Source organism: Crinia signifera, chromosome 2 (genome assembly GCF_055691185.1).
Source record: "Crinia signifera chromosome 2, ASM5569118v1, whole genome shotgun sequence".
Taxonomy (NCBI): Eukaryota; Metazoa; Chordata; class Amphibia; order Anura; family Myobatrachidae; genus Crinia; species Crinia signifera.
In genome coordinates this window covers 31,387,225-31,413,265 of record NC_139218.1, presented here as the reverse complement: position 1 = coordinate 31,413,265, position 26,041 = coordinate 31,387,225, and the positions used below count along the sequence as shown (strand labels likewise).

Here is a 26,041-nt window from a genome sequence, read left to right as displayed (position 1 = left end):
CAATACACATAGCTATCACATCAATGTTTGATACCAGGCATGCTATCAGGTCTGAAGCTCACAGCAGACTTTGCTTTTATAGGTGAGCAGCTACCAACACACCTGTCACTAATCATCTAGGGAAATGGCTAACACAAGCTATGGAATCTTAGTTAAAAACAGGGTGCATGAGAGAATGTGACCACAATAAGACTAATTAAAAAAATTAATCTAATAAACAATATATACACTTAACATCGGCACTCACCTTTCCTAGTTTTGGGGTGCCCTATGGCTTGTGACCACATTGTTTAAACAGACATTGGATGGGCTCTGCACACACTAAATTAACTGATAATAAATAGTGGAGATTTGGTTCATGAATTGATCAATGCATTTAAGCCTGCAGCCCCCGTCAAGGGACCCCACTGTTCTGCAGGTCCTACCACTATCGCTGAAAATGGCTGCAATACACATAGCTATCACATCAATGTTTGATACCAGGCATGCTATCAGGTCTGAAGCTCACAGCAGACTTTGCTTTTATAGGTGAGCAGCTACCAACACACCTGTCACTAATCATCTAGGGAAATGGCTAACACAAGCTATGGAATCTTAGTTAAAAACAGGGTGCATGAGAGAATGTGACCACAATAAGACTAATTAAAAAAATTAATCTAATAAACAATATATACACTTAACATCGGCACTCACCTTTCCTAGTTTTGGGGTGCCCTATGGCTTGTGACCACATTGTTTAAACAGACATTGGATGGGCTTCTGCACACACTAAATTAACTGATAATAAATAGTGGAGATTTGGTTCATGAATTGATCAATGCATTTAAGCCTGCAGCCCCCGTCAAGGGACCCCACTGTTCTGCAGGTCCTACCACTATCGCTGAAAATGGCTGCAATACACATAGCTATCACATCAATGTTTGATACCAGGCATGCTATCAGGTCTGAAGCTCACAGCAGACTTTGCTTTTATAGGTGAGCAGCTACCAACACACCTGTCACTAATCATCTAGGGAAATGGCTAACACAAGCTATGGAATCTTAGTTAAAAACAGGGTGCATGAGAGAATGTGACCACAATAAGACTAATTAAAAAAATTAATCTAATAAACAATATATACACTTAACATCGGCACTCACCTTTCCTAGTTTTGGGGTGCCCTATGGCTTGTGACCACATTGTTTAAACAGACATTGGATGGGCTCTGCACACACTAAATTAACTGATAATAAATAGTGGAGATTTGGTTCATGAATTGATCAATGCATTTAAGCCTGCAGCCCCCGTCAAGGGACCCCACTGTTCTGCAGGTCCTACCACTATCGCTGAAAATGGCTGCAATACACATAGCTATCACATCAATGTTTGATACCAGGCATGCTATCAGGTCTGAAGCTCACAGCAGACTTTGCTTTTATAGGTGAGCAGCTACCAACACACCTGTCACTAATCATCTAGGGAAATGGCTAACACAAGCTATGGAATCTTAGTTAAAAACAGGGTGCATGAGAGAATGTGACCACAATAAGACTAATTAAAAAAATTAATCTAATAAACAATATATACACTTAACATCGGCACTCACCTTTCCTAGTTTTGGGGTGCCCTATGGCTTGTGACCACATTGTTTAAACAGACATTGGATGGGCTCTGCACACACTAAATTAACTGATAATAAATAGTGGAGATTTGGTTCATGAATTGATCAATGCATTTAAGCCTGCAGCCCCCGTCAAGGGACCCCACTGTTCTGCAGGTCCTACCACTATCGCTGAAAATGGCTGCAATACACATAGCTATCACATCAATGTTTGATACCAGGCATGCTATCAGGTCTGAAGCTCACAGCAGACTTTGCTTTTATAGGTGAGCAGCTACCAACACACCTGTCACTAATCATCTAGGGAAATGGCTAACACAAGCTATGGAATCTTAGTTAAAAACAGGGTGCATGAGAGAATGTGACCACAATAAGACTAATTAAAAAAATTAATCTAATAAACAATATATACACTTAACATCGGCACTCACCTTTCCTAGTTTTGGGGTGCCCTATGGCTTGTGACCACATTGTTTAAACAGACATTGGATGGGCTCTGCACACACTAAATTAACTGATAATAAATAGTGGAGATTTGGTTCATGAATTGATCAATGCATTTAAGCCTGCAGCCCCCGTCAAGGGACCCCACTGTTCTGCAGGTCCTACCACTATCGCTGAAAATGGCTGCAATACACATAGCTATCACATCAATGTTTGATACCAGGCATGCTATCAGGTCTGAAGCTCACAGCAGACTTTGCTTTTATAGGTGAGCAGCTACCAACACACCTGTCACTAATCATCTAGGGAAATGGCTAACACAAGCTATGGAATCTTAGTTAAAAACAGGGTGCATGAGAGAATGTGACCACAATAAGACTAATTAAAAAAATTAATCTAATAAACAATATATACACTTAACATCGGCACTCACCTTTCCTAGTTTTGGGGTGCCCTATGGCTTGTGACCACATTGTTTAAACAGACATTGGATGGGCTCTGCACACACTAAATTAACTGATAATAAATAGTGGAGATTTGGTTCATGAATTGATCAATGCATTTAAGCCTGCAGCCCCCGTCAAGGGACCCCACTGTTCTGCAGGTCCTACCACTATCGCTGAAAATGGCTGCAATACACATAGCTATCACATCAATGTTTGATACCAGGCATGCTATCAGGTCTGAAGCTCACAGCAGACTTTGCTTTTATAGGTGAGCAGCTACCAACACACCTGTCACTAATCATCTAGGGAAATGGCTAACACAAGCTATGGAATCTTAGTTAAAAACAGGGTGCATGAGAGAATGTGACCACAATAAGACTAATTAAAAAAATTAATCTAATAAACAATATATACACTTAACATCGGCACTCACCTTTCCTAGTTTTGGGGTGCCCTATGGCTTGTGACCACATTGTTTAAACAGACATTGGATGGGCTCTGCACACACTAAATTAACTGATAATAAATAGTGGAGATTTGGTTCATGAATTGATCAATGCATTTAAGCCTGCAGCCCCCGTCAAGGGACCCCACTGTTCTGCAGGTCCTACCACTATCGCTGAAAATGGCTGCAATACACATAGCTATCACATCAATGTTTGATACCAGGCATGCTATCAGGTCTGAAGCTCACAGCAGACTTTGCTTTTATAGGTGAGCAGCTACCAACACACCTGTCACTAATCATCTGGTGTCCGGCACTTCCACTTACGCTTTTAACTTGCTGGGTGCCCTCATTAGGAAAAATGGATAGCTTGATTGATATGCGGCACTCTGATTACGTTTCCAAGAAATTTTAATATAATGTTTCGATGCCTAAAGCGGAATCGTCATCAGACATACAAATGCCGGGGGGGGGGGGGGGGTTGTTTGTATGTCTGATGAAACTTTATATGAGAATTTCTTGAAAACGTAATCGGAGTGCTGCATATCAATCAAGATATAAAAATATATATGTATATATGGGGCAGTATGGATGGTGTAATGGTTGCATTACTGCCTTACAGCGCTGAGCCTGTTCAGTCTGATTTTGTGTGTCTGTGCATGAGCAGGTGCATTTCTGCACATATGCAGACGCAGGGTGCATGCACCCACAGTGAACTTTCGGTTCGCTGGGTGCACCCACCCTATACGGCGTGCGAGGGGTGGAGAAGGGCGGGGTGTTCCGGGCAGCCCCATTACCATATGGAAACACCCAGCGTTTCATTAGCATTCCCATGAGAATGCTGGCCGTTCTCATGGTAATGAGGTGGTGACGCGGGTGTGGGGGGTAGGCAGCTGACATCACCGAATGTCAACTGCCTGCCCATATCCATTCCAGCGTGCACGCATATATAAGTGACTTGAAACTCACTTTTATATGCGTGCACCTTCCACATCTTTTGATGGTCAGTGACCATTGAAAGATGTGGGTGTTCCCCATGCGAATGGCTGTTTATGATAAACAACCATTCGCAGCCTGTGCGGGCACACCTGTGCTGGGATGGGGGCCGGCCGGCCATTCGCAAGGGGGTTTGGTGTGTATTGGGAAGGGGGCAAAGCATTTTGTTGCACCTGGGTCTACCACTCACCATTGTATGTTGTTTTGGGATTTAGATGTGTACCAATATCATTTGAAACATTTGTTTAAATTCTCAAATAAACTGGAGGCAGCTTTTAAAACTTTCCACTGAATTTGAATTTCCATATGTATGAATAATTTTGAATTTCTGAGTTTGAGAACCAGTTGCTTTGTTCCTTTGCTGGCGTATATTTAGAATCCATATATTTACCAAACGATAAATTATAGCATTAAGTTAGTTTCGCAGAACAGCAGAAAATCCTCAACTAAAACACTTTTAAGACATTTATGAATAATACAGTACACCCAATAAAGTCATGTAGATAAATAACTGCAAAGGATTGTCAGTGTGTAATCTCTAAGCCTTATATCTGACATAATACAGTTTCAGAGTAAATGTCAAGCAGTGCTACTGATTAATAGCCAGATGGAATAGTGGTCATTCCATTTAAATCAGACATATTTTGTTATACCTGAGCTTATGTGTGTTTATGTGGTGTTATCTTGTAAAGCTGCACTATGGTAGGATTAGAGACATGACAGAGCTCCCAGCAAAATTCTTCTTTCTGTACAAAGAGCCATTATTTTTTATATATTTTACAAATGGAATGGGTAAGGCCTCCTTTGACCTCTTTTACTTTACAAATTTTGCAATATTTATTATACTTTTATCTCTTGAATCAGAACTTGTATCCTTTGGATATTGCCCCCTCCACCTCCTACGCTTAAAACACAGATAAAAGAATTTTAGGATGCGCACACTATTTTTCTATTTTCTATTTTTCTATGTTCTTGACCAATGCGTGCAGAGTCCATGGCCGCTACTGGTATTTGGGGATAGCCGTGTAGATTTACAGCCCGATCACTCTGCTTAATGTACAGTAGATGTCGGGATACTTTCCAAAATTATGGCCACAAGATTCCAACAAATTATTCGAGAACTTTGCATCAGCTAGGCTCTGTTAAAGGTATAAGGAACACGGGATAAGGATGTAACTGCTATTGTTGCAGCCTCAACTAATCCTGCTGTAGGCCTGGAGCTCTTCTCCTCCACCTTAATCAGAGGCGGATTTTCCACAAGGCAACCTACGCGCCTGCCTAGGGCCCAGCAGGTCCCAAGGGGCCCCATAAAGATAACCTGGGTGTGCAAAATGTTCCCAGGGGAGCATTGCGAGACTACCATGTGACTCATGACATCACATGACCCTGCCCACAATCCTAAAGTCCCGTTTGATGTTCTTTGATGTGCACACACCAAGGTACTCTATCTATGCTGTCTGCAAAGAGCAGCAATAATATAGTGCTATGGATTGTTTGAGGTGGGCCCAAAACCGGTCTCTTGCCTAGAGTCCCATGAGGTCTATATCCACCTCTCGCCTTGATACACAGAAGACATCAATTATGTGCAAACTAAAAACTTTAATCCCTCCTTTTAACCCTCTTAATCTCTCCTTGGTTCCCTCCTTTATTTCCTGAATTTGCCATTTCCTATGTCCCCCTGTTATCTCTTTTATAATCATTGGTGTAAAAGGGGACAGGTTTGCTTTGCAGCATGGTGCTCTACAAGGCAGCCACCCTCTTGCATCTTCCTCGTTAATGTATCCTCAATACCCTTTTCATTCAGAGTTATCTGTTTTTTTCATTGGATTCCTATTGCTCACAGCATTTGTTGTGCTTGGTAGATGCCCAACTTCCCCTTCGATGTTTCATGAGTATGAATACATAACTGGTTTCCACATAAACCCTTCCAAACTTTTATGGCTTAGCTTATCCCTTTCAATGTGAACACAAAGTATGAATTATCAGGGCATCTAACCCCTTATAAACCCAGTTTATTTGAATTGGCCCTGCTTTTAGGCAATTGAAGATGAAATGGTTGCCGGATGACTGACTGGCAGTCGGGATTCTGACAGTCATTACACCGATGTCGGAATCCAGACTGCTAAAAGACCGACAGATGGCAGCAGATATTCTCCCTCGTGGGGTTCCACGACCCCCAAAGAGTGAGAATAAAATAGATGACGAGTCTAGCGAGCAACTGTGCCTGCGTTGTGGGAGGGGGGGTATCAGGGAAACAGGGGCAGTATCCTGCAGCCTTGCCTAGGGCGTCCAGGTGCCCAGCCCTGCCACCTCTTACCATGAATTAACATGTCACTCAGAACACAGGAAAATGTTGTGGCTGTTATTTTTCCTACTGCTCTTCCTTGGCTCTGCACCATTCTAACCATCCCCGAACTCTCCAGGTAGCAAAGATAATTGTAAAAAACTCCTTTATGCTTATAAGTGAACTAGATAAATTCTTATTTGATGTTTTGAAGGCTCAAGTGTAATTCTATGTAGACACGACATGCAGAATCTAGGTCTCTTTGTAATTATTAGTACCAGGAAAATTGGTTTTGCAGAATAGAGGTTTCCAAATCAGTACAGTTGTATCAGATGTTTAAAATAAAATAAGGGGTCATAAATCAAAGAATAGCAGAAAAGTGCTCATGTTTCACAGGGGCTTCATACTGTATGACTACCGTGCTGTTAAGAGGACCCTGCCTATTCCACTATCCAGCTCCAACGATGACAGCATGCCAATCAGCTACAGAAACGTCATTTTTATCCATTTACTTTTCTTGAACACAAAACACACTATTTACTAAAGCTTCTAAAAAATGAAGAGGTGATAATGCCCATAGCAACTGATCATTCCTCTAATACAGGGGTGGCCAAACCTGTACTTAATATCTACAGTTCATGTTTTCCAGGCAACCTGTGGATCTATAGTAGAAATGAATGCAGCTGGTTTGAAAAATGTGACAGTTAGTAATGACTACAGCTGTGCACCAGCTAGGTGATTTGGAAAAGGTGGACCGTTGGTAGATCTCGAGGACCGGTTTGGCCACCCCTGTTCTAATTCATCTTTGAAAATGATAGACAGAATCTAATAGGTTGCTATGGCAACATCACCTATTTTCATTTTTAGATGCTTTAGTCAATTGACTCCTTTGAGTCTGATTCTGAGTCAGGCGCACCCATAACCACTCTTTCATCGGATTGTGTGCTTACTTCAATATAGAAAGGCAAGACTTCATCTTTGTATAAGCCTATCCAGCCCACTTTTTTTGCATCCATTGTTTTTGAATCCATTGCTGCAGCTGTCATTATTAGTATCAGAGACCAAGCTTCAGAGGTGCTGCCCTTTGTGTGGCTGGCCCTTCATGCATATCTTTTGCGATACTAATGTACAGTATGTGTTAGGAAATATGTGATTAGTATCTTGTGTGGCACGATGAACCACAAGGTACATTCCACACTTTGACCTTTCATTATATAACAAAAACATTGTTTTTATTACAGGGGTGTAAAAACAACATTACCCATACCATCAGATGGAAATGGAACATTTGCTATATTAACTAAATACAGCAATGGCAGCTTAAGCCTTCAACTCAGGTAAGAAAATAATTTATATTTTAAATTGAGCTTCCTAGAACATATTGTACTCAACCTTATACTGTATATTGCTGTAGGAGGGGTGGCCAACCAATCAACAATGAGCCAAAAAATATGTTAGGGTAATACAAAGAGCCAATACTAGCTCCCACAAGGCCATGCCCCATTTTTAAATGGGTTGTGGCCTAGCTTGCACAAGGCCAGGCCCCATTTTTGTGTTCATGCCTTTGGAATGAAATTTGTAGGAGCAGGACCTTGTGTCAAACCTCAGTTTTTAGTTAGGCTGGGGGTGAGACAAGAACATTGAATATGCACAATTTACAAAATCTTCCCAAAATAAAAAACATAATTACTTTTTTCACTTTTCTGTAATTTTTTATTAGTGGAATGCTTAAAAATTCTTGTTTTCAATATTTTTTTATATTCTTGCTTGTTTGTGAAGCTACTCACAGTAATTTTCTCACATGTGTCTGTAAGAACAGATCAATGTTTTTAATTCACTTATTTCAAAGTGTTAAAAAAAACCTCACAAAGGTAAGTAGACAGCTCCACACCAGCTCTGCTATGCAGCCGCATATCTCACCCCCTTGTGGTCTCTGTTCCCGCTTCCTGATACTGGGAACAGCATGCACCTCCTGCATCGTGATGTTATGACATTGGTAAAAATCGGTAAAAATTGCCTTAAACTATTTTAGTTTGGATTTGATTTTTGTTCATTTGTGGATTCCTTTAAAATTGATAATAATTAATAAACACTGATAAAAAAAAAATAGATCACTAAAATTAATTTAAAAAAACTGTTTTTTAAATCAAATTCTCTCAGAACCCTAAAGTGATCCACATGTCCAATTATCCAGACACACTGATTATGCAAACTACAGTCTCAATTAGAAATTGATCACCAATGTTTTGCACCTTTCATACAAATGATAATTTTACATTTAACTCTCAATCAGAACCAGAGTTTACTTTGTATTTTTACTTCATTTGATTAATATTTTAATTATTTTCTTAAAGTACTGTAGTTTGTTTTTTGTCCGTATTTCTGCTTCCGTGATTCTAGTGACTGCTGCTCTAGCCTTGCATCATTTTTTCTTTTAAAAGTAATATTTTACAACTTAATTACATAATACAATTACTTTGAAACATTTCAAATTGAAACCGCTAAAGTTGTTATTGGACAAAACTGTCTTTTCCTAATGTAAGGTGTGGACATTACTAATTGGCTGCCTTCTATAGTTAGCTTCTCTTATTAAATTGAAACTATAGTATTCAGTCCACTTTAAAATAATCAAATCATAAATTGCATGATATATTAATGAATACTAGAACATTATACAAATAGATAATAGTCACATTCTTTCAGTTTACTCTCAGCCCACAGGCAAAATGCATTACATGCATTTAATAATCTGAATATGTATTGTGTTCATTCACCATCCTAGTCTTAATGCACAATATACATCCAACAAGTGTAAATTTTTCTCCATTTAGAATAAATCATTCTCAGGACAAAGATAAATGCTCTCATGTAACTGTCTATTTATCAAATTACTGTACCTCTGACCTTAAAATTAGAGATTTGCGCTTTGGTTCTCCAGAAACCCGAATCCACATGGATTTGGTGGATCTGCACCAAAACCCGGGCCAGATTTGAGGTCCTGGTTTGAATCTTTTGTGTTTCAGAATTTATATTTTAAATCCTAATTGTGGGTTTTGGGTTAAAACAAAAACACTGTGATTTTAGCTGTTTTTGTTGATTTTTATTGATGATCATTGGCCATGGCGGGGAAGGAGGGCACTGATGACTCCGAATGGCTTGGGAACACATGTTGGTGAATACCAAGAAAATGGCAATGGCATACCCCAAAATCTCTGCCTGCTATCAGTGAGAATGCAAATGACCAGCGATCATAGGCGTTTGGCAGTGGCTGCAGTAATGCATGTATAGCTGGTGCAGCTCAGCAATGCATGCATTACCCCCATAACATAACGTACAGATGGAGCGCCCCTGGTCCTTGCCTGGGGATCGCCAGCATGCCTGCGCTAGCAATCGCCAGCGCAGAGGCGCTCCATCTGACTGGGACACGCGTGCATCTCACACGCACACGTGTCCCAGTTTCCGGACGGTGCCACTGCCGGTCCCTGCCATCTCCACTTCAGGGAGACGGGCAGGGATAGGGGGGGTGGCTGGGTGGTGAGGGGCACCGGGGGAGGCGGGGGGGGAGCTGGTGGGCGGTGTAGAAAACACCGTAGCCACGGTGCGCGCGCGAGCGTCTCGTGCACTCGTGCCCCTGGCGAGAGCCGGCCGCTGTCGGGGGCTAACGATAGAATTGCCGGCTGCTGGCCGGGGCTGGCAATAGAATCCTGCAAAGATGGAGCCGGCTCCATCTGTACGTTGGTGGGCAGTGGCGGCGGTAATGTATAAAGTGCTGGCCATACATTACCGCCTCATATTTTATTAATAAACATTGGTGTCCAGGGGTGCCAGTAATATAGATATTGCTGGCCCATGCCAATTATGTCTATATTATTGGCTAATAAACAAACATTGGTGGGCAGGCGGCGGGTGGCTTTTCCTCCCTGCTCCATGCAATGTGAGTATATAGAGAAGGGGAGGCAGCTGGGCGGTCTGCCGGGCTCAAAGTGGCTAATCCTTCAGCCTGGCAGCCATAGGGGCGTACGCACACAGCGATGATGGAAGAACCACTGGTATAATGAATGATGTGCAAAGATATAACCAAATTATATAAATTAGAGTACTTTCAAAGCAGGTTAAATAATGATGTCATTTTTTTAATGAATAAGGATGCACTTTTTATAGGAGAATGTAGTGCAAGAATCCACCAAGGACTCTTGAATCATGTACAAAATATTGTATTTATATATGTTAATCATATAGTAAAGAATAACAAAATGCTAAAAATGGCTTGTCAGGTTTATTAGCATATAAATTGTACTTTAGTTTAAATAGCCTACAAAATTAAAAATGACAATCCAATTTTTTGGGGTCTTTATTTTGGTAAAAGTAACAGGGTGAATGTTACAATTTTATTTATATGAATGTATGGTCTGTTTGCTCCCAGGGTTGAGTTTATTAAAATGCATCCTCACAAATATAAATAATTGACATACCCAGCTGTACGTTCATTTGTAACTGGATCATTGCATTATCTCACTTAAGTTGGTCATACACTTGTGCAACTTCTCTGAGGGGAGAAGTCAAACATGATCCCCCTTGAGCAGCAAGGGACCTTCCTAGGCGGCAGATCACATGCAATATATCCTATGTGGTCCTTTTGGGCACCTATACTTCACTGACAGTTTAATAGGTCAACAGTAATTGGAACATACATTTCCATTTTACTACAATAAATGTTTTTATGTTGGCCGCACCTCATTTCTTTCGGTAGGCGCATTTTCTGACCCAGGCAGGCGGTTATACATGTTTCATTTTCATGAAGAATTACAGGCCTAATCCTTCCTGCTATATACATATTTAGGGGGTTATTCTGGTTGGTTTGCAAAAGCAAATTCCTTCTTTAATGGACAAAACCATACTGCACTGCAGTTGGGGCAGATGTAATATGGCCAGGACGAATAACATTTGGGTGGGGTTTGTACTTCAAACCGATATCTATATTGCAGTGTAAGAATAAAACAGCCAGTATTTACTCTGCACAGAAACAAAATAACTCATCTCTCTGCTACAACCCCCCCCCCCCCCCCTGCAGAGCAGCATGGTTTAGTCCATTAAAGAAGGAATTTGCTTTTGCAAACCAACAAGAATAACCCCCTTAGTCTCCCATATACAAAATGCTTGAGACCAAAGGTTTTTTTGGATTTTGGCATCATTATGAGTCCTTATAAATAGTTACTGCAGGAGGCAATACATCCTGGCGCTGCCACAATGCTGCAGCCGCCAACTTCACCAATGAAAGATATGGGTAGCAGACACATGCTCATTGCTACCTCACTCTATGCCAGTGGTGTCAAACTCATGGCCCTCCAGCTGTTGTGCAACTACACATCCCAGCATGCCCTACCATAGTTTTAGCAACCCATTATATAAAATCTGGTTTTGACACCACTGAAACACCAGAAAGTCACTATCTCAGTGGGGCTCAAATAGGTTTTTGTTCCAGAATATTTTGAATATCTGATTTTCAGATATGGGGACTCAACCTGTAATAGGTCCACTTTTGTCACTTATGAGGGAAAACTATTTGGAACTTAGCACCATTTATATAGACACACTGTATCTGGTTTTCTAGTAGTGCCACCACCAAGGTTGCAATGCCTCGGAGGCCCGGTGGCACTTTTATTAGGAATTGCACTTTATAGCCTGGACAGCAGCTAAGACCCGGTAAGCATGTTCTAAGGAAGTTCTGGGTGCTCCACTTCTTTCTGGTACTGGCAGTCCCATCCCCTCATTGTGACATCATGATGTCAAATGTGCAGAGGAAGGGGGGCTGCCCAGTGTGCAATATAACCCTGCTGCAGTACGACACCAATTTTCTTCTTCTGTATAGAATGTTTGTTAAATTGGGTTGTAAGTAGCAAACATTATTAAATTGACCCTTAACCAAGCTGCTCATATAGCTATCTTAAGTGGTGTAGCTAGGTGCCACGGCTCCCGGAGCAAGGGTATGTTTTGCAACACCCCCCACCTCATACCGCCCCCTTCCCACCCCCCAACCCCCTCCCCACAATTTGTGGTAACTTTACAAAAAAACATTCCTCTGGATAATTGTTTGGAATACTCACAGCTGTAAGGCACCCACTGCTATACTACAGTACATCCTGAACCTGGTGCACACATATTTTTGGAATATATATATATGTATATATATATATATATATATATATATATGTCCCATGGCAGTAAGAATACCACAACTAACTAGTCCAGCTCCCGCTAGGGACTCTGTGCTGCAGGCTGGGCGGTGCAGGTCAGAACTCAGCAGCAGGCCGCTTCCGGCTCTCCTCCGCTATTTTCAATTCAAGTTTCTTGCTAGACCACTAGCCAATAGACGCTCATGGTCCAGCAGCCACCAATTGATTGGCTGCTGGAACGCAATCGCCTATTGGCTAGTGGTCCAGCGGGACACATGAATTGAAAATAGCAGCAGTCTTGCGGACACAGTGGGGAGCTAGGAGCGGGCGAGCTGGCGGTGCAGGCACGGCTCGTGATCCTCCGGCACCCGGAGCTTGTGCTCTGCTGGCTCCGCCCTAGCTACTCCTCTGGCTACCCTCATTTTCAAGAGGCTTGTAAAGGAGAACGGGCTATAGGAATATGTGCTATTACAATACTTTGAAACCTTTTTGCCACATTTCTGTTGCTAAATTATTCTCCCTAAGAAGACATTATTTAAAATGTGATCTCGTAAATAGGGTAACTAATGTTATATATTGTTTTTATATTTAAACAATATGAGGAGGTGTATGTGCTTTCCATTTTTCTTCTTCTTTGGATCTTGGTATTTAAAATAATCTCTTTGTTCTCGGTGACATATTTGTGTGATATACTGTAAGTATATGCATAATGTAACGCACTTTCTCAAGATAATCTTGCCTCTCTTTTATTCTATACATTCAATGTTATTATAAATTGTTATCCCATTGCACGTATCCAGAAACAGAACTGCCAGTCTGCACTTTCTAATCATAAATAATGGAATAAAACAAGCAATTCTTAATAAAACATTTGCATATTTTATTGTTAGCATATTTTATCTTGAAAATGTATTTGACTCACAAATTAAGTTCAACGCACAAGAAAATCTTACAGATATACTATTAAGTATTGTTTGTCCTTTTATATATTGTGTTATCTTGAATCGCTGGTTGACTGAGCTTAAAAGAAATGTATATTTTTCCTCCACTGCATACATAAATAACTAACGGAGTTATTCTGTTTTGGAAATACATAGTATTTTTAACTGCAAATATAAGCAATATGCAAGTGGTGATCACAGCTGGAAAAGGTTGTGGTACAAAAGATCTACAATCTCTAGGTAGATAGTCGATAGGTCGACAGGCATTAGGTTGAAGGCTACAAAATGTTGACAGATAAAAGGTCTACAACAGGATCAAGAGGTCACAAAAGGTCTGCAACTGCAAAAGGTCAACAGAATCACGAGGTCCAAATGACAATGTTTTACTCACAAATGCTTGACTTTTTATGTTTTTTTGGGTCAAATGTTGTATGTTTGGTAATATGTAACCACCAGTGGGTGTGGATCATTAGGTAGACCAATAGTAGGTAACAGTGACTAGGTCGATCCCTGTGTCAAAAGGTCAACAGAGTCAATAGGTGAACATTGAAAAAGTAGACACTTGAAAAAATTGACCGTTGCCAAAGCTCATCACAGTAAAATGGTCAACAAAAATGGTCAACATGTTGTTTTTTTATTATTGGGTGGATTTTTGTATGTTTAACCCTTTCAGGTCCAACGTCTAGTCAGGCTCAACAGCCCTAGAGCTAGTAGCAGATCTAATGTTGAGCCACTTTAAAATAAGAACATTAAAATCGTTCAACATTCAATGTAGACCATTTTTTTATTTAAAAAAATACAATTAATTTAAACATTTAAACCAGACTGTTTGAATTGCAAAACAAAAAAAATTGGACTGCAATGGGTTAAACACGTGACCCCAGTGAAGCAAGCATACTACATCCCCCTCTTGGCTCACTTCATCACCCTGCTTTGACCTTTTGTATTTGTTGACCTAATCCATGTTAACCAAGTGGTGTCAAGCTATTGTCTGTAAACCATATTACTGGCAATCTGGATACTCCACCTTCATTAGGAAGATGGTCTCACTTCACTGTCCATGTTTATGGCAAGGTGACCCTGCTTACCACAAGTTACTGTTCCCAATTGTAGTCCATGTGGATTGTAAAGTATGAAAAAGTTGAAAATTAAAAAAATTAATAATAAAAAAAAGTGTTGGGTACACATGTGTTTTGACCATTGCCATGTAGACCACTTGAACATGTCTACCTTTTGTAAATGTTAAACTTAAACACTGTTGGCCTTTTATATGTCAGCCTATTGAAATGTACAAAAGGTCAATGGTTTCAAAAGATTGGCATGCCAATGGTTAACACACAAATGGTTAACCTAATATATGTCAACCATATGGTGTTGACCTATTGACTTTTGACCTTGTTACTGTTGATCTATGATTCGGAAATTCTATCTTCAGTACAAACATATATCATTGCGGGCTTACTCCACTCACTGTACTTTGGGCAAGGTGGCTCACTCCACTAATGGAGTGTTTGTCAGCTTGCTATTCCCAAACGTAGTCCAGGATGATAGCAAATCAAGTAAATGATGGTCAATTTCTATCTATTGAACATATGGGGCTAAATGTAATAGGGTGAGAGTTTCAGAAAGAGAGATTTTGGGAGAGTTTTCCCCTTTTTTTTTAAAGCGGCAATCGCTTATACTGCAAAACCAGGTGGATTCTGTCATGTAATTGATTGCTGCTTTAATTCTCTCACTTTCTGAAACTCTCGTCCTATTACATTTGGCCCCCGGTGTCTGCCTACTGACTACCTATCTAATAAATGTGTGATATATTTTTAAAGGTCGATTTTGGTCAAATCGGATTAAAAATTGTTCTTAATCAATATTTGGCTTCCATGGCTAGAATGCATATTTTACTAACATTTAAAAATAAATATTAAAAATAATCTGTTAGCAAATGTGTGTTTTATCCCTGGTAGTCCAACATTGATTAGAACCAATTCTACTCATTCTAAAATCAATCAACATCAATCAAAAATTGCACAAATTCGACCTTGAGTAAATATAGCCTTGTAAATCCATCATCCAGAGCAATTGAGACAGGAAGAAAAACCTAGGTAGTCGATTTTTGTGATATGGATCGAGTAGCTCACTGTATATTTCTTTAGACTTTTGCATGTTATACTCATTACAGAATCAGCAAAATGCAGTCAGAGTTTATTATGGAAACTAAACTGTTAATGTAACCAAACAGGACTTGGTATAAAGTCACAGATGAAGCTAAATTAATCTTGGCATAAGGAAATCTGCAGCCAGGACCGGACTGACCATCTGGCTCTTCTGGCAAATGCTAGTAGGCCTGATGGCCAGTTGGGCCAGCCACGCCTACCCCATGCACAGAAAAAGAGAAAGGGCGTGTCACAAGTCCAGGCCCCGATTCATGACCAAGGAAGTAGAGAGCAAGTTTGATATTTATATAATATATATTATATATCAGCATTTCTTGGGGGCATGGCCTAATCATGGAAGGCGTGGCCATGCATATGTAAAACAAAATACAGATAAAATAGTACTTTAAGTGCCAATGTGGCCACACTGCACCCCAGCACACAGCAGCGTGTACTCAGGGCCGGTGCAAGGCACCGGAGCACCCCAGGCGAGTCGGGGTGGGGGCGCCCCGGTGCAGGGGGGGGGTGGAAGGTTGGTACCTGTGTAAACTTCCATCCCCGGCGTCCCTGCTGAGTGCTGGTGCGTGCAGGGGTGTCCGTGCCGCCGGGGGAGCCTGCGGCGCTGTTATTGTGTATAAGCTTGTCGCGCCCGGCGGGGTCCCTACAGTGAATAGAAAATAACTAGCGCTTCCCACGCCGCCGTGCGCATAGCGCTAGTTATTTTCTATTCACTGTAGGGACCCCGCCGGACGGAAGGTTTTTTTACACAGGTACCACAGTGCTGGGGGTGAGGGGCGAACTGCTGCCCTCCAGGTGCCGGCGCCCTAGGCAAATGCCTAGAGCTGCCTAGTGGTGGCGCCGGCCCTGCGTGTACTGGGTGGAATAGAAGAGCTGCTGCAGCTCCTGATTCCAGGTAATGGGGAGGACCAGGGCCCCAATTGGGTAATAAGTACCATCTCCCCCTCTCTTGGCACCCCTGCTCATAGCATGCACCAGTCAGCAGGGTTTGCACCCCTGTAACACTCCCTCTAGCGCACAGGCGCGTGCCTTGGACATGCGTGTGCATAAATGCCAGGGTTAAAGCAGCCCCAGTCCGCTGCTAACTGCAGCTAATCCCATTGGAGACCTATTTGCACAGTTTAAGTTTCAGTTGCACACAGGTGTACACCTCACACATGAAAATGGTCTGCTTACACTAGCAAAATAGTTTTGTTCCTTCTAGTAGTTTTATTTGTGCATATAGGATACATGTGTTAAGGGAAACTGTTGAATCACATGGGAACTGGTACTCCGAGACGGGCTTTTTGGCCTGACTTGAGCAACAATGTATGGGGACACAACTGTATTGATTTTCATATACAGATGGAGCGCCTCTCAGTCAACGCTGGGAATCGCCAGTGGAGTGGTGCTCCATCTGATGGGGATGCGCGACCGTCTCCCACACACACACGCATCCCCATAAACACGGTGGCAAAGAGCGTTTTCCCTGCCCATCTCCGCTTCAGAGAGTCGTAAAAGGGTTAGGGGGGTGCAGGGAGGAACAGGGGAACGGTGGGGAGGCAACTGGAGGCAGCAGAGGGCTCAGACAGGCACGCAAGCACCCCCTTCAGTGTGATGGTGCGTCCTGGCGGTTAGCTATAGAATCGCCAGGACCCGCAAGAAGGAGAGGCACTCCATCTATACAGTGTGATCAAAGGAATACTGTTGATTCAATTATTCAGAAATACAGTAATACTGTATCTCATCAGTAAGCCTGTTTCCAATTCCTACACCTCTCATGATAATTCATGATAATAATAAGTGGATGCAGAATGGTACAGTTCTAACAGTGCAGTATGCTTGTAAAAGAGAAGTAATGAAGTGTGCTAAAGGTAAGGGCAGCTAAATCTCGCCAAGACTAAATAAGCTGTCAACACATATAGCTTTATTTAATAAGCCTGAAATGCTTTTAATAGCCAAAAACAAGCTATTAAACCATTCCCTTTTAAATGCTAGCTGTAAACTTGCTGAGAAGCTTACTACTGTATCCTCATAGTGATCACGTACCTTGCAGTAGTTGAGAGCCATATGAAGTATAAGAGAACAAATTTCAGATCACTACCAGAGCTGGTAAAGAATTATGACAATTATCAGAACAGAACTGGAATTAAAGATCTCTAATACATCTTGCCAAAGCAAATAAATTAAAGTGACAAGGGCAAGCAAAAAAAAAGCTATTAAATCAACATTTTGCCAGGAATAAAAGTAACTATGTATGTACTGTCAATATTTGTTATGAGACATACAGTAGTAATGTTCAAAAAAGCACCAACCAATTAGCTCCTAGCTGTCAATTTTCAAACAGCCTGTAATCTGGAAGTAAGGAGCTGATTGGCTGGTACTTTACGCTCTCCAGGGTTTGATACATCACCCTAAAATAGAGAAACACTTCCAGAGTAAGCTATCATGATATTCAAGAGTTAAAATCATTTTTCAGAATTAAGTTGCAATGAAAAAAAATTGGATCATTGAGATTTCGATGTACTGTATATACTGTATATTAACAGGGTTTTTTTTTTGTTCAAAGCCGCTGGACACCTCCAGCTTTGCCATGAGGCACAGCTGTTGCTATTAATAGAATTATGGATTCCATATAACATTTGGATAATGAGGTTTTAACCAAGATCTTAACTGTAAAGAACATGGGTTTAAACATCTTGAAACAAAGCCAAAACAATGTAATTTGAAATGCGTGCATATTTGAGGTGTGTTTTGACCAGAAGTGGAATACCGATTAATGGGATCTTGTGGAAGGGGTGTGGCCTTATGGGATGAGGCATGACCTCAAAGAGAGGTGGCATCACTTCTTGGCCCGACTCTATTTTCATCACACCTGGGATCCCGAGATTTTAGGCTGCATGTAGAAAATGTCTGTAGTGCTGTCTCCTACACTGTGATAGGAGCCTCGTGCTGCACATAATGTTACAGTGCAGCACCAGGCTCCTGTCACCGAGAAGGAGCATTTTGGTGTCACCCCCACCATTGTTACTGAATAGATTCTCTGCAGACAGATGGGAGAAACAAAATTAAGATACAAAAATACCATAATTTCTAAGTACACCTTATTAGTTACAGTTTGGAGCCCCCTTAGCCCCCAGAACATCCTCAATTCATCACGGTACAAATTCAGCAAAGTGCTTAATTCCTTAGAGATTCCTTAGAGAGGTGTTGAAATTCATGCTGTGAATTTCCTGCTCCACCATATTCTGCAGACACAATACAGTAGGGTGAGCAATAAATGCCCCTTCAGCTGGGAATCAGTATGAAATTTTGGCGGTCGGTATTCCGACGGTCGAAATACCGGCACTGGATACCGACCTACGCAATGCTGACAGGGGGGGGGGGGCTATGGATCGCCCCACTTGGGGGCTCGCTGCGCTCGCCACACAGCGGGCCTGGTGCCTCGCTACGCTCGGGACACTATTTTATTCTTGCTCTATGGGTGTCGTGGACACCCATAGAGGGAGAAAGTGCTGGCATTGCGGCAGTCGGGATACCTGCGTCAGGATTCCGACCCCCGGGATCCCTTCAGCTGCTATTGCATTCCCTGCCACAATTTTGCTAAAAGGACATGCTGGGATGTGCAGTTCAATAGCAGGTATCTGGCCACTTATTACATTGAAACATAGAATTTGACAGCAGATAAGTGCCACTTTTCCTATGTAATCTGCCTTTTTTATGCTTTAGGCAATCTCAATCCTTTTTAAATCTTTAATTCTTTGTAAGGATGTCCTTATGTCTGTCCCATGCATGTTTAAATTGCTCTACTGTCTTAGCCTCCACCACATCTGACAGGAGACTATTCCATTTGTCCATTACCCTTTCTGTAAAGTAATTTTTCCTTAAATTCCCCCTGATCCTACCACCTTCTTCTTTCAGTGCATGACTTTGTGTTCTAGTACGTATCTTTCTTTTAAGAAGAATGTTTCCATCCTGGACCTTGTAAAAACCCTTGGTATATTTTAAAGTGTCTATCATGTCCTCCCTTTCCCTTCTCTACTCCAAACTATACATGTTAAGAATATTTCAGCTTTTCCGGGTAAGTTTTGTGATGTAGGTCATGCTCCATTTTAGTTGCCCCTCTTTGTTCCATCTCTAGTGTACTTATATCCTTCTGGAGATATGTCCTCCAAAACTGACACAGTATTCTAGATGAGGCCTTGCCAATGACCTACTGTATACAGTGGCATTATTACTTCTTTTATTATTGCCCTGCCCAGCTACAGGATTAGGGATCTGATGGCTGTTGGCAAGGGCGTAACTACCATAGGTGTAAGGGGTGCAGCTGCTTTGGGGCCCAGAGCTAAAGGGGGCCCATCATTACTGTCTAAGTAATATGTTTTACATACATTTATCACCATCAGTCCCTAAAGGGGGAACTTAAAAACGTTTGCTATGGGGCCTACAAATATCTAGTTACGCCCCTGGCTGTTGGCACCATTGTAGTGCATTGAACCCATTGTTATGATTGTATACTACATATTCTTGAGATGGCACATGCTTTTTGACACATCCTGCTTGACATCAGACATCAGACAATGCCCACTGGCAATGTTCCCATTATACCACTGCCAGCCTGAACCACTGACATAAGCTTGAATGGATATACAGCTTCATATTGTTTAGTAGGCATCACATTGAACCCTAAAAATCCTATAGCATAGAGGTATTACTCAAAATGATTTGAACAATTTTTAAAAAAAATGTTGGTGTCAAGTTTGCTACCAAAATAAAAAAAAAACCTCTTAATATACTAAACTAGTGTTTGTTTTGCACCTCCTCATGGCTTGATTCAGGTTTGTTAGTAAAGCAGGAAAAAACACAACTGGTCAAAACCATTTTGCACTGCAAGTGGTGCAGACGTAACAAGTGCAGAGAGATTTGGCGCAGGGTGTTCAAACTGAAATCTAAATTGCAGTGTAGAAATAAAACAGCCAGTATTTACACAGCACAGAAAAAATATAACTCGCTCAAATCTAACTCCCAGCAAATCTAACTGCAGCCCCACTTGCAGTGCATCATGGTTTTTCCCAGTTGTGGTTTTTTTTTCCACTGTGTCACACTTTGCAGTGGCTCTGTATTTTCAGTTTGCTCAGTATCAGACCTTGAGCACAGAGCCTTTTATCTTTTTCTTCTCTAGTAATTGAATCTATCAATTGTTCAAAGGATAAGTATTTTAAAAAAGATAATGTATTACAAATAAGTCTATATTTGCTAATGTCTGCATCCATGGAAACCAGCCTATTCAGATCAGTTTTACAAATTTTGTCGAATTGCGATTTAGAACCTACTGTATTCACTGAGATCTGAAGACCTTTCCGGGGCCAAGCAATACACTCCTTTTATTACAAAATTGATTTGGTGATGATGTGTGTATTAACTTTATAAGCTGCACTGCTATTTTCATTTAGCTCAATTATGTGCTGATAAGAGAGAAAAGGGAGGCGATTAACACAACAAATTGTGTTAGCCGAATCAAATTCCCAAACTAATGTTATGCTGTTGAAGACACTGTCTTTCGGGAGATGGTAATTTTTTTTTCCTCCCACTGTATTATCGAAGCCCAGTAGCAGCTGCAACGTGACACAAATGCCACCTGTAGTGCACAAGCTTCAAGAGTTAAAAACTACAGGAAAAAAAAGCAACTTCAATAAATGATGTTTGTTGATGATGATGATTTTAATGATTATTAATATTATTGTTACGGCTGTTGTTGTAAATTCTTTTTCAGCTTTATCTTCCTGAACCTTTTTACAATTACCTGGCACAGAGCCTTTTGTATGTGTGTACAGCCTATTGATTACCGCTTTCTTTTCGCCTCATGCGTTTGTTTCTATTCTGCAATAACATTGCAGTATTTTCAATACATGTGGGAATACAATTCCTGCTTTGAATTGTGCTGTAGTTTACCTCTGTATACTAATACCGAGTCATTACACAGACAATTTTTGAGGATCTGCTGATCTCTAGTGGCCAATAAAATATTTCAATTGCAAGTTTCCTGGCAGAAAAGATCACATATTTCATATATAGGCAATGCTATTATTAGATCTTCTTCCAATGTTAAGGCTTTGCAAAATTCCTGTCTAGAATACACTAAATTACTGTTTACAAATTACTGTTTTCCCCGCACTTAGCTTGGCATTGCCCTCCTCATTAAATAGTGCCCTCATCGAGACTGTAAAATAGAGCATTCTGTAATCATACCTTTTAGAATTAACATATTATGTTTTGGCAGCATTTTTTTTTACTTTTAATGTTAATCGTCTTTGTACTGTTCTTTTTGGATAAAGACATAGGGGGTATGCAATCCTCCGCCGCTATTACCGACAGGGGAAATAGCAGCGGGGCCCTATGTAATGCTATCTTTACTGACAGCATTGAAGAGGGATCACGGCAGAAGGAGCCCCGCTTTAGAAGCTGCCGGGTCCTTTCTGCCGATAACGGCCGTGGACTGTCGCGATCCCGGCCGCAGATCGACAATCCACTGCCATTTACAAGGACATGTCTCCTTTTCGCTGATTGGCAGGCAGGATATTGAAGCCCGCCTGCCAATTTGCTGTCGGACAAAACGCAACCGGGTCAGGATCACGGCTCTCAGGAGGGGTCAATAGCCATGATCCGGGTTTGCATACCCCCATAGAATTGCACAGACACTAGTGAATGGTTAAAAAACAAACAGTCAATAAAACAAAAGCAACTGTTGGTGTACGATCTTTGAAGTGCAATTGAAGCCTTTGCTTTTCTTAAAGCTGGGCACACACCTATACAATCACCATTCCATTCTCCCTCTGTAGGTGTGTCTACTGTAGCGATGCAGGAGCGTTAGATGATAAACAGCTTATAACGCTCCTGCATTGGTCAGGATGAGGAGGTTACATCTTATAAGTGCACAACCAAGCTCCAGTTTCCCATAGAGGAGCCGTTTAACCCCTGGTGCTGCCACCACCTCCATAGGGTCAAGGATAGATACATAACGCTCTGCTGGTCAGGAGCATTTTACTTGATCAGTCAGTTGTAAGTATGTAATCAGCTTAGGTAATATGAACACTACAGTTCTGTTTTGGATGCAAACATAGGTTATTGTCAGTGGTGGCTTCAGCACAGTTCAAAATTCAAATATGGGAGCCACAACTTCCAGTGAGTCAGTTTGTAGTGGCAGTTGGCGGCAGTTAGTGGGATTTTCCTATTTGAATTTTGAACTTTACTGCAGCCCTACCTCTAAAGCTACCATTAGTTGTTACGGTATTAGTTTTTCCTTACAGTATGAGTTAGTGTATATACTGTAGTTAGAGCACTGCAGAAAGTTTTTTTTCTTGTTGGGGTTAAAACTATGGTTGCCACCTCACTCACCATTGATTCCTGGAGACCCCCCCCCCCCTTATTGAAAGTGGGCACGGCCTTGTAAAATAGGCGTGGCCTATTCAGAAAAGTGGGTGTGGCTTCTGTAATACAGCTAGTGTTCCAAAGCATGAACATCCCAAGCTAATCCAAATATAAGGGTTACTGTTGCAGATAACTGACCAAATAGAAAATAATGCTTACTTTATGGTGTGGGTTAACCAACTTAAATAGGATAAATATGCTGAATAAATAAACACATCACTTAATTTAGGGAATGTGGCTTCGGGCCTTTCATATGTGCTTTATTGCAGTATATGCCCATTTAATAAACTTGTGCCTTGCTGTGCCAGAAGCAGCGTGCAGGCAGACAGACCGACGAGAGCAGCAGTGGCGGACAGCCAGGAGCCGGGACCAGTGGGGTGGGAAGCGCACACTACTTACCATGAGGCAGGGCAGTGCAGCGTCCGCATCCTCCTTCATCAGGCACACAGTCACCTCACCAGACACCAGGGGAAGGCAGGCGGCGGGCCTACAGACAAAGACTCGAGAGATGATGACATCATCATCTTGCGAGCAGGTCTGTCATCTAAGGAAGCTCCGCAGCGGTGGCACAGCGCCACTATGAGAGGCTATGTGGAGGGCTGGAGGCTTTTTTAGACACCCGGATTCCGGGAGAATCCCTGAATCCGGGAGACTGGAAAAGCCTTCTGGGGGGTTGCCACCAAAACCGTGAGAATCCCGGAAATCCGGGAGAGGTGGCAACCCTAGTTAAAACATTTAAGATTGCACAATGTGAAGCCATGTTGTTCAGCATTCATATGATTTAAAATTATGAATATTTATGTGATAATTGTACATTTCTAAGTATTTGTATTTAGATGCAAATAGGCCTGAATGTTCACATTTTACATGCCAACTTTTTGGTGATCCTTAGGGTGAGACCAAAGGGGCATAATTGTATGTGCAATGTCACAAATCACATCCTAGTTCCCAAACCCACTTCATATGAAATCGTAGCTGGATCTGGGTCTGCTCCCTGCTTTCCTTTCTCGCCCAATATGTGGGTATAGAAAATAAATCCAGTAATAGTAATATAAACCTATTTTATATTTTTCTAGGTTTTTTTTCGGTCCAGTGTTTTATACGTTTTGTATTCACTTGTCACATGGCAATTTTTGTAGAACCTCACAGTAGCAATGCAAATTTCTATTGGTTCTCATACCTAATTGAATTGACCTCTATACAGATGAAGCGTCCTTTTTTTCTGGCAGGGACTGACGGTAGATTCACCATTCCCCGCCAGCCGCCGGAAGGGGGCACGCGTGCATGAAACACACGTGCAACCCCTTACAATGGAGCTCCCCTGGGTCCCCGCAGCCTCGCCGCTGGTCCTCAACGCATTTCCCAACCTCCCCACACCCCCCTTAACCCTGCCCGTCACCCTGAAGTGGAGACAGGCAGGGTTCCTGTCCCCCGCCGACAGGTAATTGGAATGCGCATGTGTGTGGGATGCTTGCGCGTCCCAGTCAGATGTAGCATCTGCTCGCCAGTGGGGGTGGTCTGGCGAGCCCCAGCACTGAATGAGCGGCGCTACATCTGTACTTAATTTTAGATCACCTGGGTCCCACCTCCTGAAGCATAAATTTAGCTCTTCCCCAAGTTGTAAAGAAGGCCATAATACAGATGCACAAAAAATCTCCCAACTGCACTGATAATGTGTTTGCCAACGGTTCTGAGTTACAAAGAGTAGTCCAGTGGTGAATCTATAATGGGTGATGGGTTCAAAGGGGCCCACAAAGCAAACCCTGCATCTATTCAGCTCAACTCTAAATTAAAGTGCACAGAGTTTCTGGTGATTATTTGTGCACTAAATCTTGCAAATTTTGTGCCGATTGTATTGGAACATGGCTTAAAAATTGCTTATTTGCACCTCAGTCACCTCCATTAATAAGCTTCTTGTATTTTATCAAAGATTATTTTTAATCTTGGCTGCTCATGTGATGATTAAAGATAACTATATGAAATTAATATTAAATAAATAATAACACAAGGTATAAATACCAGAAAACCAGCGGTTTCTGCAAACATTCCAGTCTTGTTCCAAGTAATGGTAACAATGCACCTACTGCCATTGAGAGGTAGACCCATATCATTACTACAGTTGTACAAACATGTAAAGAGTAAGAATGTGGCCCCTGAAATTCTTGTGGACATAACATACTGTACTTGTTTATCTTTATCTTACAGTGATCAATGTGCCAGTGTTATTCATATTGAATGTAATCCTAGAGGTAAGTCTTCTGCTCACTTTCTTAATATACACTCTGTATTGGTCTGTCATTGGTGGATGTTTTTGGGGTATACCTGCAAATATCTGAAAGGTATCTATGGGGGACCACAGGGGATATCAGAGCTATCTGCTGCAATTCCCATTTTTGTTTTCACAAAACAACCTCCAGATGCATTCCTGAGCTTGGTCCCTGGTAACTAATGCCATCTTCAGATAGCCACTGTGGACTATGGGCTACTGATCTCATACTGTATGGTTTTGGGGTAAAGAATCTGTAGGATCCATCGCAGTTGGCACATACACAGTACTGGCACTTGGGACAGAAGCAGAAAGTAATGCGAATGCATATGTAATAGCTTTATTTCTTCCTGATTACCTGAGATGGGCTCCTAGCATGAGCCCCTGTTCAGTGACTCAGGAAAAATACATTCCCTATATTAAAAAATATTTTTTTTCAATGAATTGGGGCAATGTGGAATTTTTTTAAATGGGTGCACACACCACAACAATTAATAAATATGCTCTTAATGTATAAGTGTCGACTTGAGCTACTATGCTACCTATTGGTACATTTGCCCCAATATTTTGAATGGTGAGTGCTATTGGAGCTATGATCTCAATGGATATCAATGGAGGATAAAAGACTGAGAGGGAGCCTTCAGAAACATTGGTTCTCCCCAGGGTCCTAGCAAATGGCCCTTTATTTCTTGAGTCACACCTCCATTTGCATACATTGCCACTTTTCCTTTTCTGTGCTACATCTCAGTTTGAAAAGTTGGGAACAATGCTGTTTTTGTTCTGTGACGATCTATATCAGAGATTCACCCAACAGATGGGTTGGTCATCGTTTGCTCTCTTGGGATACTATTTAAAAGCAATTTATGAACA

General features: G+C 41.5%; 1 protein-coding gene across 1 annotated transcript in view; it reads left to right on the top strand.

Moving 5' to 3' along the window:
- Nucleotides 1-26,041, top strand: part of TMPRSS15 (transmembrane serine protease 15) — a 236,808-nt gene that overhangs the window by 191,409 nt on the left and 19,358 nt on the right. The window contains exons 18-19 of the mRNA XM_083170669.1: nt 7,458-7,553; nt 25,111-25,154. Coding sequence (XP_083026795.1) covers nt 7,458-7,553; nt 25,111-25,154 — 140 coding nt within the window. The remainder of the gene's footprint in view (nt 1-7,457; nt 7,554-25,110; nt 25,155-26,041) is intronic.